At 43.6% G+C, this 21,606-nt stretch overlaps 1 protein-coding gene across 3 annotated transcripts in view; it reads left to right on the forward strand.

Annotated features, from left to right (window-relative positions):
- Positions 1 to 21,606, forward strand: part of LOC118398971 (growth factor receptor-bound protein 10-like) — a 61,002-nt gene that overhangs the window by 6,499 nt on the left and 32,897 nt on the right. For 2 of the 3 annotated variants that reach the window (XM_052472269.1, XM_052472271.1), the window contains exons 3-4: positions 3,093 to 3,183; positions 21,253 to 21,496. In XM_052472269.1, coding sequence (XP_052328229.1) covers positions 3,093 to 3,183; positions 21,253 to 21,496 — 335 coding nt within the window. Of the gene's footprint in view, positions 1 to 2,889; positions 2,930 to 3,092; positions 3,184 to 21,252; positions 21,497 to 21,606 lie in introns of those variants that run through there. The other variant, XM_052472270.1, reaches the window with a different exon arrangement.

Raw genomic sequence — 21,606 nt, forward strand, 5'->3', positions numbered from 1 at the left:
TGCCAGTATGTAGCCTAGTGGTTAGAGCATTGGGCCAGTAACCAGCATGTAGCCTAGTGGTTAGAGCATTGTGCCAGTATGTAGCCTAGTGGTTAGAGCATTGTGCCAGTAACCAGCATGTAGCCTAGTGGTTAGAGCATTGTGCCAGTATGTAGCCTAGTGGTTAGAGCATTGGGCCAGTATGTAGCCTAGTGGTTAGAGCATTGTGCCAGTATGTAGCCTAGTGGTTAGAGCATTGGGCCAGTATGTAGCCTAGTGGTTAGAGCATTGTGCCAGTAACCAGTATGTAGCCTAGTGGTTAGAGCATTGGGCCAGTAACCAGCATGTAGCCTAGTGGTTAGAGCATTGTGCCAGTATGTAGCCTAGTGGTTAGAGCATTGTGCCAGTATGTAGCCTAGTGGTTAGAGCATTGGGCCAGTAACCAGCATGTAGCCTAGTGGTTAGAGCATTGGGCCAGTAACCCCCAAAAGGTTACTGGATCGAATCCCCGAGCTGAAAAGCTAAAAATCAGTCGTTCTGCCCCTGAGCAAGGCAGTTAACCCACTGTTTCCCGGGTGTCAAAGGTTTGGATGTCGACTATGGCAGCCCTCCGCACCTCTCTGTTGGGTTAAATGCGGAAGACACATTTCAGTTGAATGCATTGTTGTACAATTGACTAGGTATTCCCCCTTACTACTGTAGTGAATGAGGCTATTGTGAGTCAAGCAGGCTTTTGTGCTTTAGTCTGAGTCTGAACCATTGTGTCCTATAGGACTAGACTTGAGGCCCTCAAGGCCTATAAATAGACCAGCAAAACAAACAACTTCACAACATCAGACACACACAACCTTTCCCACCCACCCCAATCAGCATTTTAATTCATTAGGGCTGAAAGCGTGGAATGTGTGTGTTTGTGTGTAAGCTGTCATGCTGTATCATGTTGATGGGCCAACCTTATCCATTATATAATGCATTGTCACACACACACACACACACACACACACACACACACACACACACACACACCATGCAGCCTCTCAGGGCTGAGACAGTAGGTTGAGTGTGTGTAGATGAGGATGAACCTCTCTTCCACATATTGTACTTACAAAACTCTCTCTGGGTATAGTTTGTCCATCTGAGCCATGTTTCAAGACTCTCGGAGCGGAAGAGCTGAGCGCGTGTGTGTGTGTCCAAGCGGGAGACCTGGATGTGAGCCATGGATACATTAGAGGGAGAAACGCTTTGCGTGAGTGTGTAGCAGAGAACCATGCTAGAAGACTTTTCTCTCCAAACTAGGCTTTAGCTCAGCAGGCTAATTCTGTCTTGTGGCACACTGATAACCTGTGTTCAAACTCGGTGGTCTCCATATGCATGGATATGGTGTGTACTGTGCAGGCCCGAGTTCTGGCATGCTTGCTAAGATGGTCAGACCTGCTAATTTTTACAACACTAGCTTCTCAAACCTCTCTCTCTTTCACCACTTTTGTCCTCGATCTGTTCAATACAGTCAGAAAAGACCTTCCGCAAGGTAAGGAAACAAATACCTAAATATGTAAAATTGCTAAAATATCCCTTTATTGTGGTAATATACATATAATAGTTGACTCTGTCCTACAGACATGTGGTAGTTACAACCTTCCTGCACAGTTATATGGTATCACTGCTGCCATGGACCTGTGTGTCTGTGTGAAAGGTCAGTATGGTTGTGGGTATAGGACCGTTCTGGTGTGTGTGTCAAGTTTGTGGATGACGTGCATATTATATGTGTGTTTGTGTTGTGTAGTTCTGGTTTCCACAGACGTATGTATGCAGCAGAGCTGTCCCTGGAAAATCCTTGGCTGCTTCTCGGAGCTGTAAATCTCTCTGGGCGTTTATGGATGTTTTCAGAGGGGAGTTGTGTGTGTGTGTGTGTGTGTGTGTCGTACCCCTGGCAGCGGGCAGTTCCTGGAAACTGTACTTCCGTGTTCTCCGCTTTCCTGGAAAATTGAAATTTGTTTTCCTTTTTTAAATTTTTTTTATTCTCCTCAGCAGTGCTCCTTATCTGAGGCTGCTGTGTGTGTGTGTGAAGAGCAGTTTGTGCATCTGTGTGTGCAGGCACATGCAAACATTTGTGTGCGTTTGTATATATTGGCTGGATGACAGATTCATATCCGTGCAGACAAAGCTCTCCCAGACGTGTTCCAAACGGTTCTCTTTCTCAAATGACACCTTAATCCTTACCACTACTTTTACCAAAGCCCTATGGGTACCTATGTGCCATTTGCATAAAAAAACAATACAATGCTAAGGGAATATGCATGTTTCCCTGCAGTGTATACTACATTTACATTTAAGTACTACCATTCAAAAGTTTGGGGTCACTTAATGTCCTTGTTTTTGAAAGAAAAACACTTTTTTTTCATTTAAAAAATATATATATCGATCTATCTATATCTATATCAAATAGTGTAAACATTGTTAATGTTGTAGATGACTGTAGTAGCTGGAAATGGCTGATTTTTGTAAAAAAATAAATATATATTGAATATCTACATAGGCGTCCAGAGGCTAATTGATCATTAGAAAACCTTTTTGCAATTATGTTAGCACAGCTGTAAACTGTTGTTCTGATTTTAAAGAAGCAATAAAACTGGCCTCCTTTTAGACCCTTCATTTCTCAAAACAAGTGTAGACTGACGAGTTTCAGAAGAAAGGTCTTTGTTTCTGGCCATTTTGAGACTGTAATTGAACCCACAAATGCTGATACTCCACATACTCAACTAGTCTAAAGATGGCCAGTTGTATTGCTTCTTTAATCAGGCCAACAGTTTTCAGCTGTGCTAACATAATTGCAAAAGGGGTTTCTAATGATCAATTAGCCTTTTAAAATGCTAAACTTTGATTAGCGAACACAACATGCCATTGGAACACAGGAGTGATGGTTGCTGATTATGAGCCTCTGTACAACTATGTAGATATTCCATTAAAAATCTGCTGTTTCCAGCAACAATAGTCATTTACAACATTAACGATGTCTACACCGAATTTCGGATCAATTTGATGTTATTTTAATGGACAAAAAACGTGCGTTTGTCCTGATTTTTATTGTGCTTTCTGTTTCTCCATTCACACAGGAAACTGTGGACCGGACTTCCTCCCACAGACCGGACGATTTGAATGGTCAAGGGTTTCAACTCTCTGCCCATCGGAACTCCGACCACCAAGGTGATTGTCCTCTCCTCTCAACTAACCTCTCCTTTCTCCTCTCCTCTGTTGTCCAAATGAAGAGGCTATAATAGTGTTATTTCTTTTTTGGTGCTCAGCATTTTTCTCACTCGCTGGTGGATTGATTTTTCCAGAATATCCAGACTCCTTGGAATTCTGTAGGAATGCTCTTCTAGGAATACTGTGGGAAGGCTGGCTGTAAATCTTCTTCCTGTTTGACCCGTTACTTCCTGGGGGTGTCGTCAATGCCTGGTCTCCATGGTGATTGTTGCTCACAGTCATGTTGTAAATATTGGCTCACTGTAAAGTATGTAGGCCTAAAGGACCATGAATTACACTGAATTACACAACTATGACAGACAAAATTAGAAAAAAAATCCAGAAAATCACATTGTAGGATTTTTAATGAATTTATTTGCAAATTATGGGGGAAAATAAGTATTTGGTCACCTACAAACGAGCAACATTTCTGGCTCTCACAGACCTTTAACTTCTTCAAGAGGCTCCTCTGTCCTACACTCGTTACCTGTATTAATAGCACCTGTTTGAACTTGTTATCAGTATAAAAGACACCTGTCCACAACCTCAAACAGTCACACTCCAAACTCCACTATGGCCAAGACCTAAGAGCTGTCAAAGGACACCAGAAACAAAATTGTAGACCTGCACAAAGCTGGGAAGACTGAATCTGCAATAGGTAAGCAGCTTGGTTCGAAGAAATCAACTGTGGGAGCAATTATAAGGAAATGGAAGACATGCAAGACCACTGATAAGCTCCCTCGATCTGGGGCTCCACACAAGATCTCACCCCATGGGGTCAAAATGATCACAAGTACGGCGTGCAAAAATCCCAGAACCACACGGGGGGACCTAGTGAATGACCTGCAGATAGCTGGGACCAAAGTAACAAAGCCTACCATCAGTAACACACTACACCGCCAGGGACTCAAATCCTACAATGCCAGACGTGTCCCCCGGTGCTTAAGCCAGTACATGTCCAGGCCCGTCTGAAGTTTGCTAGAGAGCATTTGGATGATCCAGAAGAAGATTGGGAGAATGCCATATGGTCCGATGAAACCAAAATAGAACTTTTTGGTAAAAACTAAACTCGTTGTGTTTGGAGGACAAAGAATGCGGAGTTGCATCCATAGAACACCATACCTACTGTGAAGCATGGGGGTGGAAACATCATGCTTTGGGGCTGTTTTTCTGCAAAGGGACCAGGACGACTGATCCGTGTAAAGGAAAGAATGAATGGGGCCATGTAGTGTGAGATTTTGAGTGTGAACCTCCTTCCATCAGCAAGGGCATTGAAGATGAAACGTGGCTGGGTCTTTCAGCATGACAATGATCCCAAATACACCGCCCAGGCAACGAAGGAGTGGCTTCGTAAGAAGCATTTCAAGGTCCTGGAGTGGCCTAGCCAGTCTCCAGATCTCAACCCCATAGAAAATCTTTGGAGGGAGTTGAAAGTCCGTGTTGCCCCGCAACAGCCCCAAAACATCACTGCTCTAGAGGAGATCTGCATGGAGGAATGGGCCAAAATACCAGCAACAGTGTGTGAAAACCTTGTGAAGACTTACAGAAAACGTTTGACCTCTGTCATTGCCAACAAAGGGTATATAAAGTATTGAGAAACTTTTGTTATTAACCAAATACTTATTTTCCACCATAATTTGCAAATAAATTCATAAAAAATCCTACAACGTGATTTTTCTTGATTTTATTTTCTAATTTTGTCTGTCATAGTTGAAGTGTACCTATGATGAAAATTACAGGCCTCATCTTTTTAAGTGGGAGAACCTGCACAATTGGTGGCTGACTAAATACTTTTTTGCCCCACTGTATATTGACCTTTTATTTAGTCAAATAAAATTGTATTTGTCACATATACACGTTTAGCAGATGCTATTGTGGGTGTAGCGAAATGCTTCTGTTTCTAGCTCCAACAGTGCAGTACTATCTAACAATTCACAACTAAACACACAACCTAAAAATAAAAGAATGGAATTAAGGAATATATAAATATTAGGATGAGCAATGTCAGAATGGCATTGACTAAATACAGTAGAATAGAATGCAGTATATACATATGAGATAAGTAAAGCAAAAATATGTAAACAGGATTAAAGTGGCCAGTGATTTCAAGTCTATGTATATGATGCAGCAGCCTTTAAGGTTCAGGGTTACGTAACGGGGTGGAAACCGCCTAGTGATGGCTATTTAACGGTCTGATGGCCTTGAGATCCCAGCTTTGATGCACCTGTACTGACCTCACCTTCTGGATGAATGCGGGGTGAACAGGCAGTGGCTCAGGTGGTTGTTGTCCTTGATGATCTTTTTGACCTTCCTGTGACATCGGGTGCTGTAGGTGTCCTGGAGGGCAGGTAGTTTGCCCTCGATGACGCAATGGGCCCTCTGGAGAGCCATGTGGTTGTGGGCGGTGCACTTACCATACCAGGTGGTGATACATCCCGACAGGATGCTCTCAATTGTGCATCTAAAAGTCTGAGAGTTTAAGGTGCCAAGCCAAATTTCTTCAGCCTCCTGAGGTTGAATCAAATTTATTTATATAGCCCTTCTTACATCAGCTGATATCTCAAAGTGCTGTACAGAAACCCAGCCTTAAACCCCAAACAGCAAGCAATGCAGGTGTAGAAGCACGGTGGCTAGGAAACTCCCTAGAAAGGCCAAAACCTAGAGGAACTAGGCTATGAGGGGTGGCCAGTCCTCTTCTGGCTGTGCCGGGTGGAGATTATAACAGAACATGGCCAAGATGTTCAAATGTTCATAAATGACCAGCATGGTCAAATAATAATCGCAGTAGTTGTCGAGGGTGCAGCAAGACAGCACCACAGGAGTAAATGTCAGTTGGCTTTTCATAGCCGATCATTTAGGATCTACCACTCCTGCTGTCTCTAGAGTTGAAAACAGCAGGTCTGTGACAGGTAGCATGTCCGGTGAACAGGTCAGGATTCCATAGCCGCAGGCAGAACAGTTGAAACTGGAGCGGCAGCAGGCCAGGTGGACTGGGGACATCAAGGAGTCATCATGCCAGGTAGTCCTCCGAAAGAGCGAATTAGAGAGAGCATACTTAAATTCAATCAGGACACCGGATAGGACAGGAGAAGTACTCCAGATATAACAAACTGACCCTAGCCCCTCGACACATAAACTACTGCAGCATAAATACTGGAGGCTGAGACAGGAGGGGTCAGGAGACACTGTGGCCCCATCCGATGACACCCCCGGACAGGGCCAAACAGGAAGGATATAACCCCACCCACTTTGCCAAAGCACAGCCCCCACACCACTAGAGGCATATCTTCAACCCATCCTGAGACAAGTCAGAGTGTAGCCCACAAAGATCTCCACCATGGCACAACCCAAGGGGGGAGCCAACCCAGACAGGAAGATCACTCAGTGATCAGTCAATCAGTGACTCAACCCACTCAAGTGACGCACCCCTCCTGGGGACGGCATGAAAGGGCACCAGTAAGCCAGTGACTCAGCCCCTGTTATAGGGTTAGAAGCAGAGAATCCCAGTGGAAAGAGGGGAACCGGCCAGGCAGAGACGGCAAGGGCGGTTCGTTGCTCCAGAGCCTTTCCGTTCACCTTCACACTCCTGGGCCACACTACACTCAATCATAGGACCCACTGAAGATATGAGTCTTCAGTAAAGACTTAAATGTTGAGACAGAGTCTGCGTCTCTCACATGGGTAGGCAGACCATTCCATAAAAATGGAACTCTATAGGAGAAAGCCCTGCCTCCAGCTGCAATTAGGAGGCCTGCTTCTTGTGACCGTAGCGTACGTGCAGGTATGTACGGCAGGACCAAATCAGAGAGGTAGGAGCAAGCCCATGTAATGCTTTGTAGGTTAGCAGTAAAACCTTGAAATCAGCCCTTGCCTTGACAGTGTAGGGAGGCTAGCACTGGAATAATATGATCAAATTTTGGGGTTCTAGTCAGGATTCCAGCATCTGTATTTGGCATTAACTGGCGTTTTCATTTAGTGCTTTATTCGGGTAGCCGGACAGTAGAGCATTGCAGTAGTCTAACCTTGAAGTAACAAAAGCATGGATTAATTTTTCTGCATAATTTTTGGACAAAGTTTCTGATTTTTGCAATTCTACGTAGATGGGGCGGAAAAAAGCTGTCCTTGAAACAGTCTTGATATGTTCGTCAAAAGAGAGCTCAGGGTCCAGAGTAACACAGAGGTCCTTCAGTTTTATTTGAGATGACGGTACAACCATTAAGATTAATTGTCAGATTCAACAGAAGATCTGTTTGTTTCTTGGGACCTAGAACAAGCATCTCTGTTTTGTCCGAGTTTAAAAGTAGAAAGTTTGCAGCCATCCATTTCCTTATGTCTGAAACACAGGCTTCTAGCGAGGGCAGTTTTGGGGCTTCACCATGTTTCATTGAAATGTACAGCTGCGTGTCATCCGCATAGCAGTGAAAGTTAACATTATGTTTTTGAATGACATCCCCAAGAGGTAAAATGTATAGTGAAAACAATAATGGTCCTAAAACGGAACCTTGAGGAACACCAAAATATACAGTTGATTTGTCAGAGGACAAACTGATATCTTTCAGACAGATAAGATCTAAACCAGGCCAGAACACGTCCGTGTAGACCAATTTGGGTTTCCAATCTCTCCAAAAGAATGTGGTTATTGATGGTATCAAAAGCAGCACTAAGGTCTAGGAGCACGAGGACAGATGCAGAGCCTCTGATGCCATTAACCACTTGCTCCTACCTGGCACGCAGGCGTCCCATCTAGAGCTCTGGAAATGCAAATGCGCTACGCTAAATGCTAATAGTATTAGTTAAAACTCAAACGTTCATTAAAATACACATGCAGGGTATTGAATTAAAGCTACACTCGTTGTGAATCCAGGCAACATGTCAGATTTTTTTAAATGCTTTTCGGTGAAAGCATGAGAAGCTATTATCTGATAGCATGTAACACCCCAAAAGACCCGCAGGGGACGTAAACAAAATAATTAGCATAGTCGGCACTACACAAACCGCACAAATAAAATATAAAACATTCATTACCTTTGACCATCTTCTTTGTTGGCACTCCTAGATGTCCCATAATCACTATTGGGTCTTTTTTTCGATTAAATCGGTCCATATATAGCCTAGATATCGATCTATGAAGACTGTGTGATAAATGGAAAAAAAAATAGCGTTTCATAACGTAACGTCATTTTTTTTTAATTCAAAAAGTCGACGATAAACTTTCACAAAACACTTCGAAATACTTTTGTAAAGCAGCTTTAGGTATTAGTAAACGTTAATAAGCGATCAAATTAATCACGAGACGTAGTGTTTTCTATAGGGGTCCGTCTTGAAATACTGTCCGTGTATTTCTCTACCAAAATATCCGGTCGGAGACCGGAAGAAATGGGCTGTCTCTTGTTCGTTTGACCAAGAAACAAATCCTAGGCAAATGACAAGACTGACATCGTGTGGAAGCTGTAGGTACTGCAACCTCAGCCATATTTAATGTCTTTCGCCCATAACAATGGGTTGAAGCGGCGGATGGATATATTTTTCCACTTTCAGTGATCAGATTTTCCTGCACTTTCCAATGAAACGCACGTTCTGTTATTCACAGCCATGATTTAACCAGTTTTATAAACGTCTGAGTGTTTTCTATCCACACATACTAATCATATGCATATACTATATTCCTGGCATGAGTAGCAGGGCGCTGAAATGTTGCACGATTTTTAACAGAATGTTCGAAAAAGTAGAGGGTAGGAGGAAGAGGTTAAACGGTCATTTACCACCTTCACAAGTGCAGTCTCAGTGCTATGATGGGGTCTAAAACCAGACTGAAGCATTTCGTATACATTGTTTGTAAGTCGCTCTGGATAAGAGCGTCTGCTAAATGACTTAAATGTAAAATGTAAATTGTTTGTCCTCAGGAATGCAGTGAGTTGCTACGCAACAGCCTTTTCTAAACATTTTGAGAGGAATGGAAGATTCGATATAGGCCGATAGTTTTTAATATTTTCTGGGTCAAGGTTTGGCTTTTTCAAGAGAGGCTTTATTACTGCCAGTTTTAGTGAATTTGTTACACATCCGGTGGATAGAGAGCCGTTTATTATGTTCAACATAGGAGGGCCAAGCACAGGAAGCAGCTCTTTCAGTAGTTTAGTTGGAATAGGGTCCAGTATGCAGCTTGACGGTTTAGAGGCCATGATTATTTTCATCATTGTGTCAAGAGATATAGTACTAAAACACTTGAGTGTCTCTCTTGATCCTAGGTCCTGGCAGAGTTGTGCAGACTCCCGACAACTGAGCTTTGAAGGAATACGCAGATTTAAAGAGGAGTCTAATTTGCTTTCTAATAATCATGATCTTTTCCTCAAAGAAGTTCATGAATGTATTACTGCTGAAGTGAAAGCCATCCTCACTTGGGGGATGCTGCTTTTTAGTTAGCTTTGCGACAGTATCAAAAATACATTTCGGATTGTTCTTATTTTCCTCAATTAAGTTGGAAAAATAGGATGATCGAGCAGCAGTAAGGGCTCTTCGATACTGCACGGTACTGTCTTTCCAAGCTAGTCGGAAGACTTCCAGTTTGGTGTGACGCCATTTCCGTTCCAATTTTCTGGAAGCTTGCTTCAGAACTCGGGTATTTTCTGTATACCAGGGAGCTAATTTCTTATGAGAAATGTTTTTAGTTTAGGGGTACAACTGCATCTAGGGTATTGCGCAAGGTTAAATTGAGTTCCTCAGTTAGGTGGTTAACTGATTTTTGTCCTCTGACGTCCTTGGGTAGGCAGAGGGAGTCTGGAAGGGCATCAAGGAATCTGTGTTGTCTGTGAATTTATAGCACGACTGTTGATGCTCCTTGGTTGGGGTCTGAGCAGATAATTTGTTGCAATTGCAAACGTAATAAAATGGCGGTCCGATAGTCCAGGATTATGAGGAAAAACATTAAGATCCACAATATTTATTCCATGGGACAAAACTAGGTCCAGAATATGACTGTGACAGTGAGTAGGCCCAGAGACATGTTAGACACAGAGGTCGACCGATTTAATTAGGGCCGATTTCAAATTTTCATAACAATCGGAAATCTGTATTTTTGGGCGCGGATTTGCCCTTTTTTTTTTACATAAAAAAAAGAAAAGATATATATATATATATATACCTTTTTTATTTAACTAGGCAAGTCAGTTAAGAACACATTCTTATTTTCAATGACGGCCTAGGAACGGTGGGTTAGCTGCCTTGTTCAGGGGCAGAACAACAGATTTTTACCTTGTCAGCTCGGGTGATCCAATCTTGCAACTTTACAGTTAACTAGTCCAACGCAATAACGACCTGCCTCTCTCTCGTTGCACTCCACAAGGAGACTCCCTTGCAGTAAGCCAAGGTAAGTTGATAGCTAGCATTAAACTTATCTTGTAAAAAACAATCAATCATAATCACTAGTTAACTACACATGGTTGATATTACTAGGTATTATCTAGCGTGTCCTGCGTTGCATATAATCTGACTGAGCATACAAGCACACAAGTATCTGACTGAGCGGTGGTAGGCAGAAGCAGGCTCGTAAACATTAATTCAACAGCACTTTTGTGCGTTTTGCCAGCAGCTCTTCGTTGTGCGTCAAGCATTGCGCTGTTTGACTTCAAGCCTATCAACTCCCGAGATGAGGCTGGTGTAGCCGACGTGAAATGGCTAGCTAGTTAGCGCGCGCTAATAGCGTTTCAAACGTCACTCGCTCTGAGCCTTCTAGTAGTTATTCCCCTAGCTCTGCACGGCTAACGCTGCTTCGATGGTGGCTGTTGTCGTTGTGTTGCTGGTTCGAGCCCAGGGAGGAGCGATTAGAGGGACGGAAGCTATACTCTTACACTTGCAATACTAAAGTGCCAAAGGTTAATGAAATACAAATAGTATAGAGGGAAATAGTCCTATAATTCTTATAACTACATCCTAAAACGTTTTACCTGGGAATATTGAAGTCTCATGTTAAAAGGAACCACCAGCTTTCATATGTTCTCATGTTCTGAGCAAGGAATTGAAACGTTAGCTTTCTTACATAGCACATATTGCACTTTTACTTTGTTTTTGCATTATTTAAACCAAATTGAACATGTTTCATTATTTACATTAGGCTAAATTGATTTTATTGATGTATTATATTAAGTTAAAATAAGTGTTCATTCAGTATTGTTGTAATTGTCATTATTAGAAATACACTTTTTTTTAATCGGCCGATTAATCGGTATAGACTTTTTCGGGCCGCCAATAATCTGTATCGGCCTTGAAAAATCATAATCGGTCGACCTCTAGACAAAACCTACTGATGGCTCCGAAAGCCTTTTCGGAGTGGGTCTGTGGAATTTTCCATGTGAATATTAAAGTCACCAAAAATTTGAATATTATCTGCTATGACTACAAGGTCCGATAGGAATTCAGGGAACTCAATGAGGAACTCTGTATATGGCACAGGAGGCCTGTAAACAGTAGCTATAAAAAGTGGTTGAGTAGGCTGCATAGATCTTGAAGAGATGCTGCTGCGCCTTCACCACACTGTCTGTGTGGGTGGACCATTTCAGGTCATCAGTGATGTGTATACTGAAGAACTTGAAGCTTTCCACCTGCTCCCGCTATGGTCCCGTCTATGGATAGGGGCGGGCTCCCTCCGTTATTTCTTGAAGTCCACCATCAGCTCCTTTGGTTTGTCGACATTGAGTGAGAGGTTATTTTCCTGGCACTACACTCCCAGGGCCCTCGCCTCCTCTTTGTAGGCTGTCTCATCATTGTTGGTAATCTGGCCTACTACTGTTGTCATCTACGAACTTGATGATTGAGTTGGAGGCATGCGTGGCCACACAGTCATGGGTGAACAGGGAGTACAGGAGGGGACTGAGCATGCGCCCTTGTGGTGCCTCTGTGTTGAGGATCAGCAAAGTGGGGGTGTTGTTTCCTACCTTCCCCGCCTGGGGGATGGTCTGTCAGAAAGTCCAGGAACCAATTGCACAGGGTGGGGTTCCGACCCAGCCGATAGTCATGTAGTTCATTTACCATCGCTTTCTTGGGTACAGAAACAATGGTGGACATCTTGAAGCAAGTGGGGTCAGCAGACTGGGATAGAGAGAAATTGAATATGTCTGTAAACACACCAGCCAGCTGGTCTGCGCATGCACGGCTAGGGATGCCATCTGGGCCGGCAGCCTTGCGAGTGTTAACACGCTTAAATATCTTATTCACGTCGGTCATGGAGAAGTGGAGCTCAAAGTCGCTGGTAGCGGGCCTCGTCGGTGGCACTGTGTTATCCTCAAAGCAGGCGAAGAAGGTGTTTAGCTTGTCCGGAAGCAAGACATCAGTGTCCACGACTTGACTGGTTTTCCCTTTGTAGTCCGTGATCGTCTCGTTTCTGAGCCGTTGAATTACAACTCCACTTTGTCTCTCTCTACTGACATATTGCCTTAAGGAGGGAATAACTACACTGTTTGTATTCGCCCATATTCCCAGTCACCTTGCATTGGTTAAATGTGGTGGTTCGCACTTTCAGTTTTGCGCGAATGCTGCCGTCTATCCACGGTTTCTGGTTAGGTTAGGTTTTAATAGTCACAGTGGATACAACATCTCCTATACACTTCCTGATAAACTCAGTCACTGTATTTGTCGATGTTATTCTTAGAGGCTACCCTGAACATATCCCAGTCCGTGTGATCAAAACAATCTTGAAGTGTGGATTCCGATTTGGTGAGACCAGCTTTGAATAGTTATTAGCATAGGTACTTCCTGTTTTTCAGTTTCTGCCTATAGGAAGGGAGGAGCATAATGGAGTCATGATCAGATTTGTCAACGGGAGTGCGGGGGAGGGCCTTATAGGCACTTTGAAAAGCTGAGTAGCGGTGGTCTGTTTTCCCAGAGCGAGTGCGACCATCAATGTGTTGGTAGAACGTTGTTGTGTTTTCCTCCAATTTGCTTTGTTAAAATCCCCAGCTACAATAAATGCTACCTCACGATATGTGGTTTGCATCAAGTCCAGTGAAGTTCTTTTGAGGGCCGTCCTGGTATTGGCTTGAGGGGGAATATACATGGTTGTGACTATAACCGAAGATAATTATCAGCATTTGATTGAGGTATTCTAGGTCGGGTGAAGTACTAGAGTTTCTGTATGTTATCACAATCACACCATGAGTGGTTAATCATGAAACATACACCCCTGCCTGCCTTCTTCCCAGACATTTCTTTATTCCTGTCTGGGCGATATACTGAGAACCCAACGAGCTGTACAGACAGTATATCCCGAGAGCCATGTTTCCGTGAACATTATCGAGTAATATTCTGGAAATGGTGGGTGGTGTGCGCGCTTCCTGAGTTGGACTAGAAGTCCACTCCGATCACCTCTTCTCAGCCGACGGTGTTTTGGATCAGCCTCTGGAATCTGTTCAATTGCCCTGGGGGGTACGGACAAAGGATCAAATTCGGGAAAGTCGTATTCCTGGTCCTAATGCTGGGGAGTTACTGCCTCTCTGATATCCGAAAGTTCTTTCTGGCTGTATGTAATAACACCAACAATTTCCTGGGCTAATAATGTAAGAAATAACACACACAAAAAAAAAATACTGTGAAGTTGCTTAGGAGCAAGATGTAGAGCTGACTTATCTGTCGGCGCCACCAGGCTATGTCATGCCAGGCTATATTATGCTAGGTTATAGGGATGTGCATCTCTCCTTACAATCACGATTCAATATGCATCTAGATACATGTGCTCCAATATGATACAGGAATAATACTTTTTGTTTGAAACGATTCGGTGCGATTTGATTAGTGGAATGGATCGGCATAATTTATGTTTCTGCCCCCCCCACCCCACCTTTATCTGAAATACTCATCACCCACTGGTTTAACTTGTCAGATATCAGATTTAAAATGTTTTTTTTTGAGCTAGTAATATGTCAATATTTACTTTTAGAAATTAGCTATGGCATACATAGCTAATTAACATAACAGTTTAGAATTTCACCCAGTCTCAAAAGCAAATGGTTTTGACCAAGAGCTGCTCTCTTCTCCCGTTCCGACCAGTGCGGCTCGCAAAAATGATTTCTGTCCTTGTTATGAAATTACACCTTTACCCTGTTCCATGTAAAAAGTTAACAAATGCACTGACTGTTTAAAGCAGAGCCAAACTAATATTTTGTACGGTGGACCTGGCAATCGAAAACCACCAATCAGCAGTTAGATGTGCAATCAGCAAAATTGTTGTCCACTCCGGTAGCCCGGTACGTCTCCACAGGTAAAACATTTTCTACAGTGCGTTTGGTATCAATGACCCAAAAAATTACGTTGATTGTCCCTCATTTAGCTCTTTGCACTTGCACCCATATACATGTTGAAAATGGCAGATTTGGACTCTGATAAGCACTTAAATTGGAATGCTGTACACTTCACATTTCCATATCATAAAACTCATGCTTTATACAGTGTTAACTTTCATGATCACTATGTTAGATGTACAGTTACAGATGGCATGGCGTTATATTCTGGGTCGTCCTGAACAGAATGAGCCTATGTTTGTTGTATTGTGAAGGAAATGCACTCCATTCTGTTGCACCAAAATTACGATCTGCTCTAAATTGCCTTGTGAAAACCTAAGATCATATTTTATAATTTAACTTGTCAAAAAATGTAACAAGCTTTCAAATTATACCCATGTGACCCCGATTTGGATTTATAATGGACGTTTTTGTATTGCTTCACAGTAATTGTGTAAAGGCGAAGATGCAGGGTTGTGTTCCAAACAACACAACTACAAGTGTTCTTGCTCTAGTTCCTCAACGGCACAGCTCGGAGAGCTCAAAAAATACTTTCTAGTTGAAGACTTTTCTTTGAGTCATAAAAGTGCATTGAAATGATTTAGGAACTGTGCACACTTTGGAGATGTGTGTGTGGCCACTTGGAAACACCAGTTAGACCTCTCACTCAAACTGACAGTCTGGAGATGTGTGTGTGTGTGTGTGTGTGTGTGGCCACTTGGAAACACCAGTTAGACCTCTCACTCAAACTGACCGTCTGGAGATGTGTGCGTGGCCACTTGGAAACACCAGTTAGACCTCTCACTCAAACTGACAGTCTGGAGATGTGTGTGTGTGTGTGCGTGGCCACTTGGAAACACCAGTTAGACCTCTCACTCAAACTGACAGTCTGGAGATGTGTGTGTGTGTGTGTGTGTGTGGCCACTTGGAAACACCAGTTAGACCTCTCACTCAAACTGACAGTCTGGAGATGTGTGCGTGGCCACTTGGAAACACCAGTTAGACCTCTCACTCAAACCCTTGTCATTTTTTTTGTCTTATGTTGCAACTACCCCAAATTTAGTTACTGAATGTATCCAGAGTATTTTCAGACTTTATCAACAAATATCACAAAGTACAGTAAGTGTAAAATCAACATTCTAATGTTTGGATTCAGTCTTGTGTCAGGTGAACTGTTGTGTTCTCACCTTTGTCTAATTTTCCCATTTATCTACAAACTGTTCACTTTTTTTAATGGCTACCAGTATTGCATATACTTTCCATATTTCTTCTGTAAGAAACATTTCAATTTAGACCTATCTGTACAGTATAGGACAATTCCCACGAGTGTAAGAAGTTAATAGTATATGATTTTATATTACGAAAGTCATTTTCCAAACATCTGAATGCTGAAGGTGCCATGCAGATGTAGCCTACCAATATTAGAACAGGGATAAAGTAGGCCTACCTCTCGTTGGCTCGTGCAGCTCTATCTTTTGCGCTGTGCACACAGTTGTTATCTGACTTGTAAAGCAATGTCATATGCAGCTCCATGCACAGAAGTTCGATAGGCTGAAGGAGAGAACGAATCAATTCCGTCACAACAAATTTGAGATATTTGCAGAATAAGACAGAAACGATTGAGTTAACGTTGGTGAACCTGCGATTCGTAACGTTTGAATCCGTTTTCTTACCGATGTATGCTTCATTTGGATCAGTGTGGGCTCCCGCAGACCGATACACTTGCCTAGAGGCATATTTAGCTGGTTTAGTAACTTTAAGACTTCGGTATGATAACTGTAGAGAGTGATAGACTTTGCTATGTTGACTGTAGTGGATGATAGACTTCAGTATGTTTTAAAATGTTAAATAACCTTTTATTTAACTAGGCAAGTCTGTTAAGAACAAATTCTTATTTACAATGACAGCCTACCGGGGGAACAGTGCCTTGTTCAGGGGCAGAACGACATATTTTTACCTTGTCAGATCGGGGATTCGATCCAGAAACTTTCGGTTACTGGCCCAACGCTCTAACCACTAGGCTACCTGCCACCCCATGTTGACTGTCGGGGATGATAGAGACTTCGGTATGTTTTTTATGATTGTACATTCTAGATTTAACATATGAGAGGCAGTGACTCAGTGCTCCAGAGTCAGCAGACCCAGGCCAACACATGCACACACACTCTGAGCCTAGGGACACCTTAGAACATGGTAGAGGAAACATTTTAGTGGAAGGCTGGAGTCTTCCATTATATTCCAATGGTTTCTTAGATGTCCTTCTGACATACAGTAGCTCTCTCTCTGCTCTGGACAGTATCCTAACTATCTCTAGTCTACTGTAGCTTGAGGAACTTGAAACTCTCGACCCTGCTCCACTACAGCCCCATTGATGGGAATGGAGGTGTGTTTAGCCCTCCTTTTCCTGTAGTCCACAATCGTCTCTTTTTGTCTTGCTCACGTTTAGGGAGAGGTTGTTGTCCTGGCACCACACTGCCAGGTCTCTGACCTCCTTCCTATAGGCTGTCTTGTCGGTGATCATGCCTACCACCGTTGTGTCGTCAGCAAACTTAATGATGGTGTTGGAGTCGTGTTTGGCCACGCAGTCGTGTTTGAACAAGAGTACAGGAGGTGACTAAGCACGCACCCCTGAGGGGCCCTTGTGTTGAGGATAAGCGTGGCAGAGGTTGTTGCTTACCCATACCACATGGGGGCGGCCCGTCAGGAAGTCCAGGATCCAGTTGCAGAGGGAGGTGTTTAGTTCCAGGGTCCTTAGCTTAGTGATGAGCTTTGTGGGCACTATGGTGTTGAACGCTGAGCTGTAGTTGATGAATAGCATTCTCACATAGGCATTCCTTTCGTCCAGGTGGGAAAGGGAAGTGCCCCTCTGGTAGGCTTGCGTCACTGATCACTTCGTGGCTGGGTTTCCCTGTTGTAGTCTGTAATAGTTTGCAAGCCCTGCCACATCTGACGAGCGTCAGAGCTGGTGTAGTACGTTTCTATCTTTGTCCTGTATTGAAGCTTTGCTTGTTTGATGGTTCGACTCAGGGCATAGCGGGATTTCTTATAAAAGCTGTCGCTCCTTGAAAGCGTCAGCTCTAACCTTTAGCTCGGGTGCGGATGTTCCCTGTATTCCATGGCTTCTGATTGGGATATGTACGTACGGTCACTGTTGGGACGATGTCGTCTATACACGTATTGATGAAGCCGGTGACTGAGGTGGTAAACTCCTCAATGTCATTTAATGAATCCAGGAACATATTCCAGTCTGTGCTTGCAAAACTGTCCTGTAGCGTAGCATCCGCATCATCTGACCAATTCTGTATTGAGCGAGTCACTGGTTCTTCCTGCTTTCATTTTTGGTTGTATGAAGGAATCAGGATAGAATTATGGTCAGATTTGCCAAATGGAGAGTGAGGGAGAGCTTTGTACCTGTGTCTGTATGTGGAGTGAAGGTGGTCTAGAAGTTTGTTTATTTATTTATTTTCCCCCTCTGGTTACACATTTAACATTCTGCTAGAAATGAGGTAAAGTGGATTTAAGTTTGCCTGCATTAAAGTCTCGGGCCACTAGGAGTTCCGCTTCTGGATGAGTATTTTCTTGTTTGCTTATGGCCTTATACATCTCGTTGAGTGCGGTTTTAGTGCCAGCATGAGTTTGTGGTGGTAAATAGACCGCTTCAAAAAATAGATAGTGTGGTCTACAGTTTATCATAAGGTACTCTACCTCAGGTGAGACAGACCTCAAGACTTCCTTAATATTAGACATTGTGCACCAGCTTTTATTGACAAATAGACACAAACCACCAACTCTCGTCCTACCGGACGCAGCTGTTCTGTCCTGCCGATGCACGGAACACACAGCTAACTGTATATCCATGTCATCGTTCAACCACGACTCGGTGAAACATAAGATATGACTGTTTTGTCCTGTCCTGTTGGTAGGATAGTCTGGAACGGAGCTCATCCTGTTTATTCTCCAGTGATTGCACATTGGCCAATAGAGCGCATGGTAAAGGTGGGTACTCACTCGCCAACAAATTCTCGCAAGGCACCCGGATCTGCACCCCCTGTATCTCCGTCTTCATGCAAATAACGGAGATTTGGGAGTAGCTCTCTCTGTGCTCAGGACAGCATTTTAGTTATCTATAGTCTACAACATGGGTGTCAAACTCTGGCCCGTGGGCTAAATTTGGCCCGCAGGGTAATTATATTTGGCCCGCGAGACAATACCAAATTACTACTAGAGCTGGCCCGCCAGTATTATACAGCGCATTCACCACTAATACTACAAATCCCATAATGCTCTGCTGTTTTCGCGCGCCAATCAGGACAGGACCCAGAAACGCTCTCTCCTCTGTGACAGTAGTCATAGCAACATAGACGCTACAACTGTCAGCGAGCTAACCCTTCCCAAAAAATGGCGAAAAGAAAGGCAGAAAACAGGAGCTTTCTGGACAAGTGGGAGGCAGAATATCTGTTTACATATGTAAAAGACAAACCTGTTTGTCTTGTTGGTGGAGTCAATGTGGCTGTAAGTAAGGAGTACAACATTAGACGACACTATGAAACGAAACACCATGACAAATACAAGGACCTGGACATGACTCAAAGGAGCCAGAAAGTAGAGGAGATGAAAAGAAGTTTGGTTTCACAACAGAATATGTTTAAAAAAGCCACATCACAAAGCGAGGCTGCTGTAAAGGCTAGTTATATAGTGGCAGCAGAGATCGCAAAATCAGCCCGGCCCTTTAATGAGGGAGAGTTCATGAAAAAGTGCATGATGAAGGTTTGTGACCTCGTATGCCCAGAGAAAAAACAAGCATTTTCAAACGTGAGCCTGAGCAGGAACACAGTAGCTGATCGCACATGTGATCTTGCCACCAATCTGTATGACCAGCTGATGGAAAAGGGAAAAGATTTTGTTGCGTTCTCCCTCGCTGTGGATGAGAGCTGCGACGCATCTGATACTGCTCAGCTGTCAGTCTTCATCCGTGGAGTGGACTCAAATCTGTGCTTTACGGAGGAGCTATTAGGATTCAAATCAATGCATGGCAAAACCACAGGAAAGGAAATCTTTGAGGTTTCCAAATGTGTAACTGAAATAAAGCTGCCGTGGGATAAACTCGTTGGATTAACGACAGATGGTGCGCCAGCGATGTGCGGTAAAAAGAGTAGACTGGTGGGCAGAAGATGCGGGAAGAGAACTGTGTAGGTGAGCTAACTGTTTACCACTGCATCATACATCAGGAAGCACTGTGTGCCAAAGCCCTAAAGATGGAACATGTTATGACCACAGTAACACAGGTAGTTAACTTTATAAGAGCCAAAGGTCTTTCTGGAGGAGTGTGGTTCGGAATACGCAGACGTGCCGTATCACACAGAGGATGGCGTGAGGAAACATGTCAATTCCTGGAAACCAAAGGGAAGGATACAGCAGAGCTCCGGGAGCAAAAGTTCCTGTGTGAGCTGGCCTTTCTCTGTGACATCTCGAGCCATCTCGATGCGCTGAACCTGCAGCTTCAGGGGCGGGGGCGCATCATCACAGACATGTACGCTGCAGTGAGGGCCTTCAAAACTAAACTGTGCCTGTGGGAGAATCAGATGCTGCAAGGAAACCTTTGCCATTTTCCCTGCTGCCAATCCATAAATGCGCAGATCTTATTCCGGGACCACCCATACGTGAATGTCCCATGACGCACAGTTTGCTGAAAAATTATTATTATTATCTCTAGTGTTCCCATGCGCACAGTTTGCTGAAAAACTCAGTGTTCTCGCTGAGTTCAGCCGGCGATTTGCCGACTTCGATGCCCAGAAATGCAAGTTTGAACTGCTTAGTAATCCCTTCGCAGTTGATGTGGAAAATGCACCAACCAACATCCAAATGGAGCTGATTGAACTCCAGTGCAACGACACGCTGAAGTCAAGTATGATGCTGTGGGCGCCGCACAGTTTCCACGGTTCATCCCTGACACAATGCCTCAGCTCCGCACCCAAGCTGCTCAGATGCTCTCAATGTTCGGCAGCACTTATCTATGCGAGCAACTTTTCTCCTCGATGAAGATGACCAAAACAACTCACAGGAGACGTCTGACTGATGAACATCTTCGCTCGATACTGAGGATTTCTTCAGCTCAGAGCTTGAGCCCAGACATTGATGAACTAGCATCCAAGAAGAGATGCCAGGTATCTGGCTTGGGCACATCAGATTAGACCAGTGTGCAATAATTAACGTTTTCTTTATGCACTTTTTCTTGCTACAAGGCATGGGCTTGAATGGTTGATTGATTTATTATCATTTTATTTGTAAAATTATTAGCCAGTGGAAAAAGTTTATTTTGGTATTTAAATCAGAAGGCTGCAAATAGAAAAGAGGCATACAATTTTAATTTTAATTTTATTTAATAAATGAATGCCATTGTGTTTTTTCATTTGAAATTCGATTTTGCATGTCTCCACTATTAAATTATATATTGTATGGTAATAAGCGATGCTTGTTCCATATTCAATGTTAAAGCAAAACTTGTTTGGGTCCATATTAAAAGGTTAATTTGTTCAATGTTGGCCCGTGACTTTGTTCAGGTTTTACATTTTGGCCCACTGGGTATTTGAGTTTGACACCCCTGGTCTACAGTGACATCTATTGGTAAGAGCAACATTTGCAGCATGTATCTCCTTTTTGCTGTGTTTTAAATACACCTCTATCTCTCCCCCTCTCTCTCCCCACCTCCCTCCCGTCTTTACCTCTGTCTCTCTCTCTCTCTCTGTCGCTCTGTCTCTCTGTGTAGATGATGTGGATCTGGAGGCTTTGGTGAATGACATGAACTCCTCTCTGGAGAGTCTCTACTCCAGCTGCAATACCCACACAGAGACGGCCCCGCTGCTGCACAACAGTCACGTGCACACCCCTGATCACGGGCACGCTCCTCATCGGCGCGGCCCTCGCTCCCAGCGCCCTACGCCCCTTATTCCCCTCTCCTGCCCCCAAGAGAGGCTGTGTCGCTCTCAGCCCGTACACATCAACGCCTTCATGTAACTATGTCTCTCTCTCTCACACACATGTGCGCACACACACACACACACAGTATCGATATCTTTCTATGAGTAAATGTAAATCTGTGGTTGTGCTTGAGGTGTCTTTT

The sequence above is a fragment of the Oncorhynchus keta genome, chromosome 20 (genome assembly GCF_023373465.1).
Source record: "Oncorhynchus keta strain PuntledgeMale-10-30-2019 chromosome 20, Oket_V2, whole genome shotgun sequence".
Lineage (NCBI taxonomy): Eukaryota > Metazoa > Chordata > Actinopteri > Salmoniformes > Salmonidae > Oncorhynchus > Oncorhynchus keta.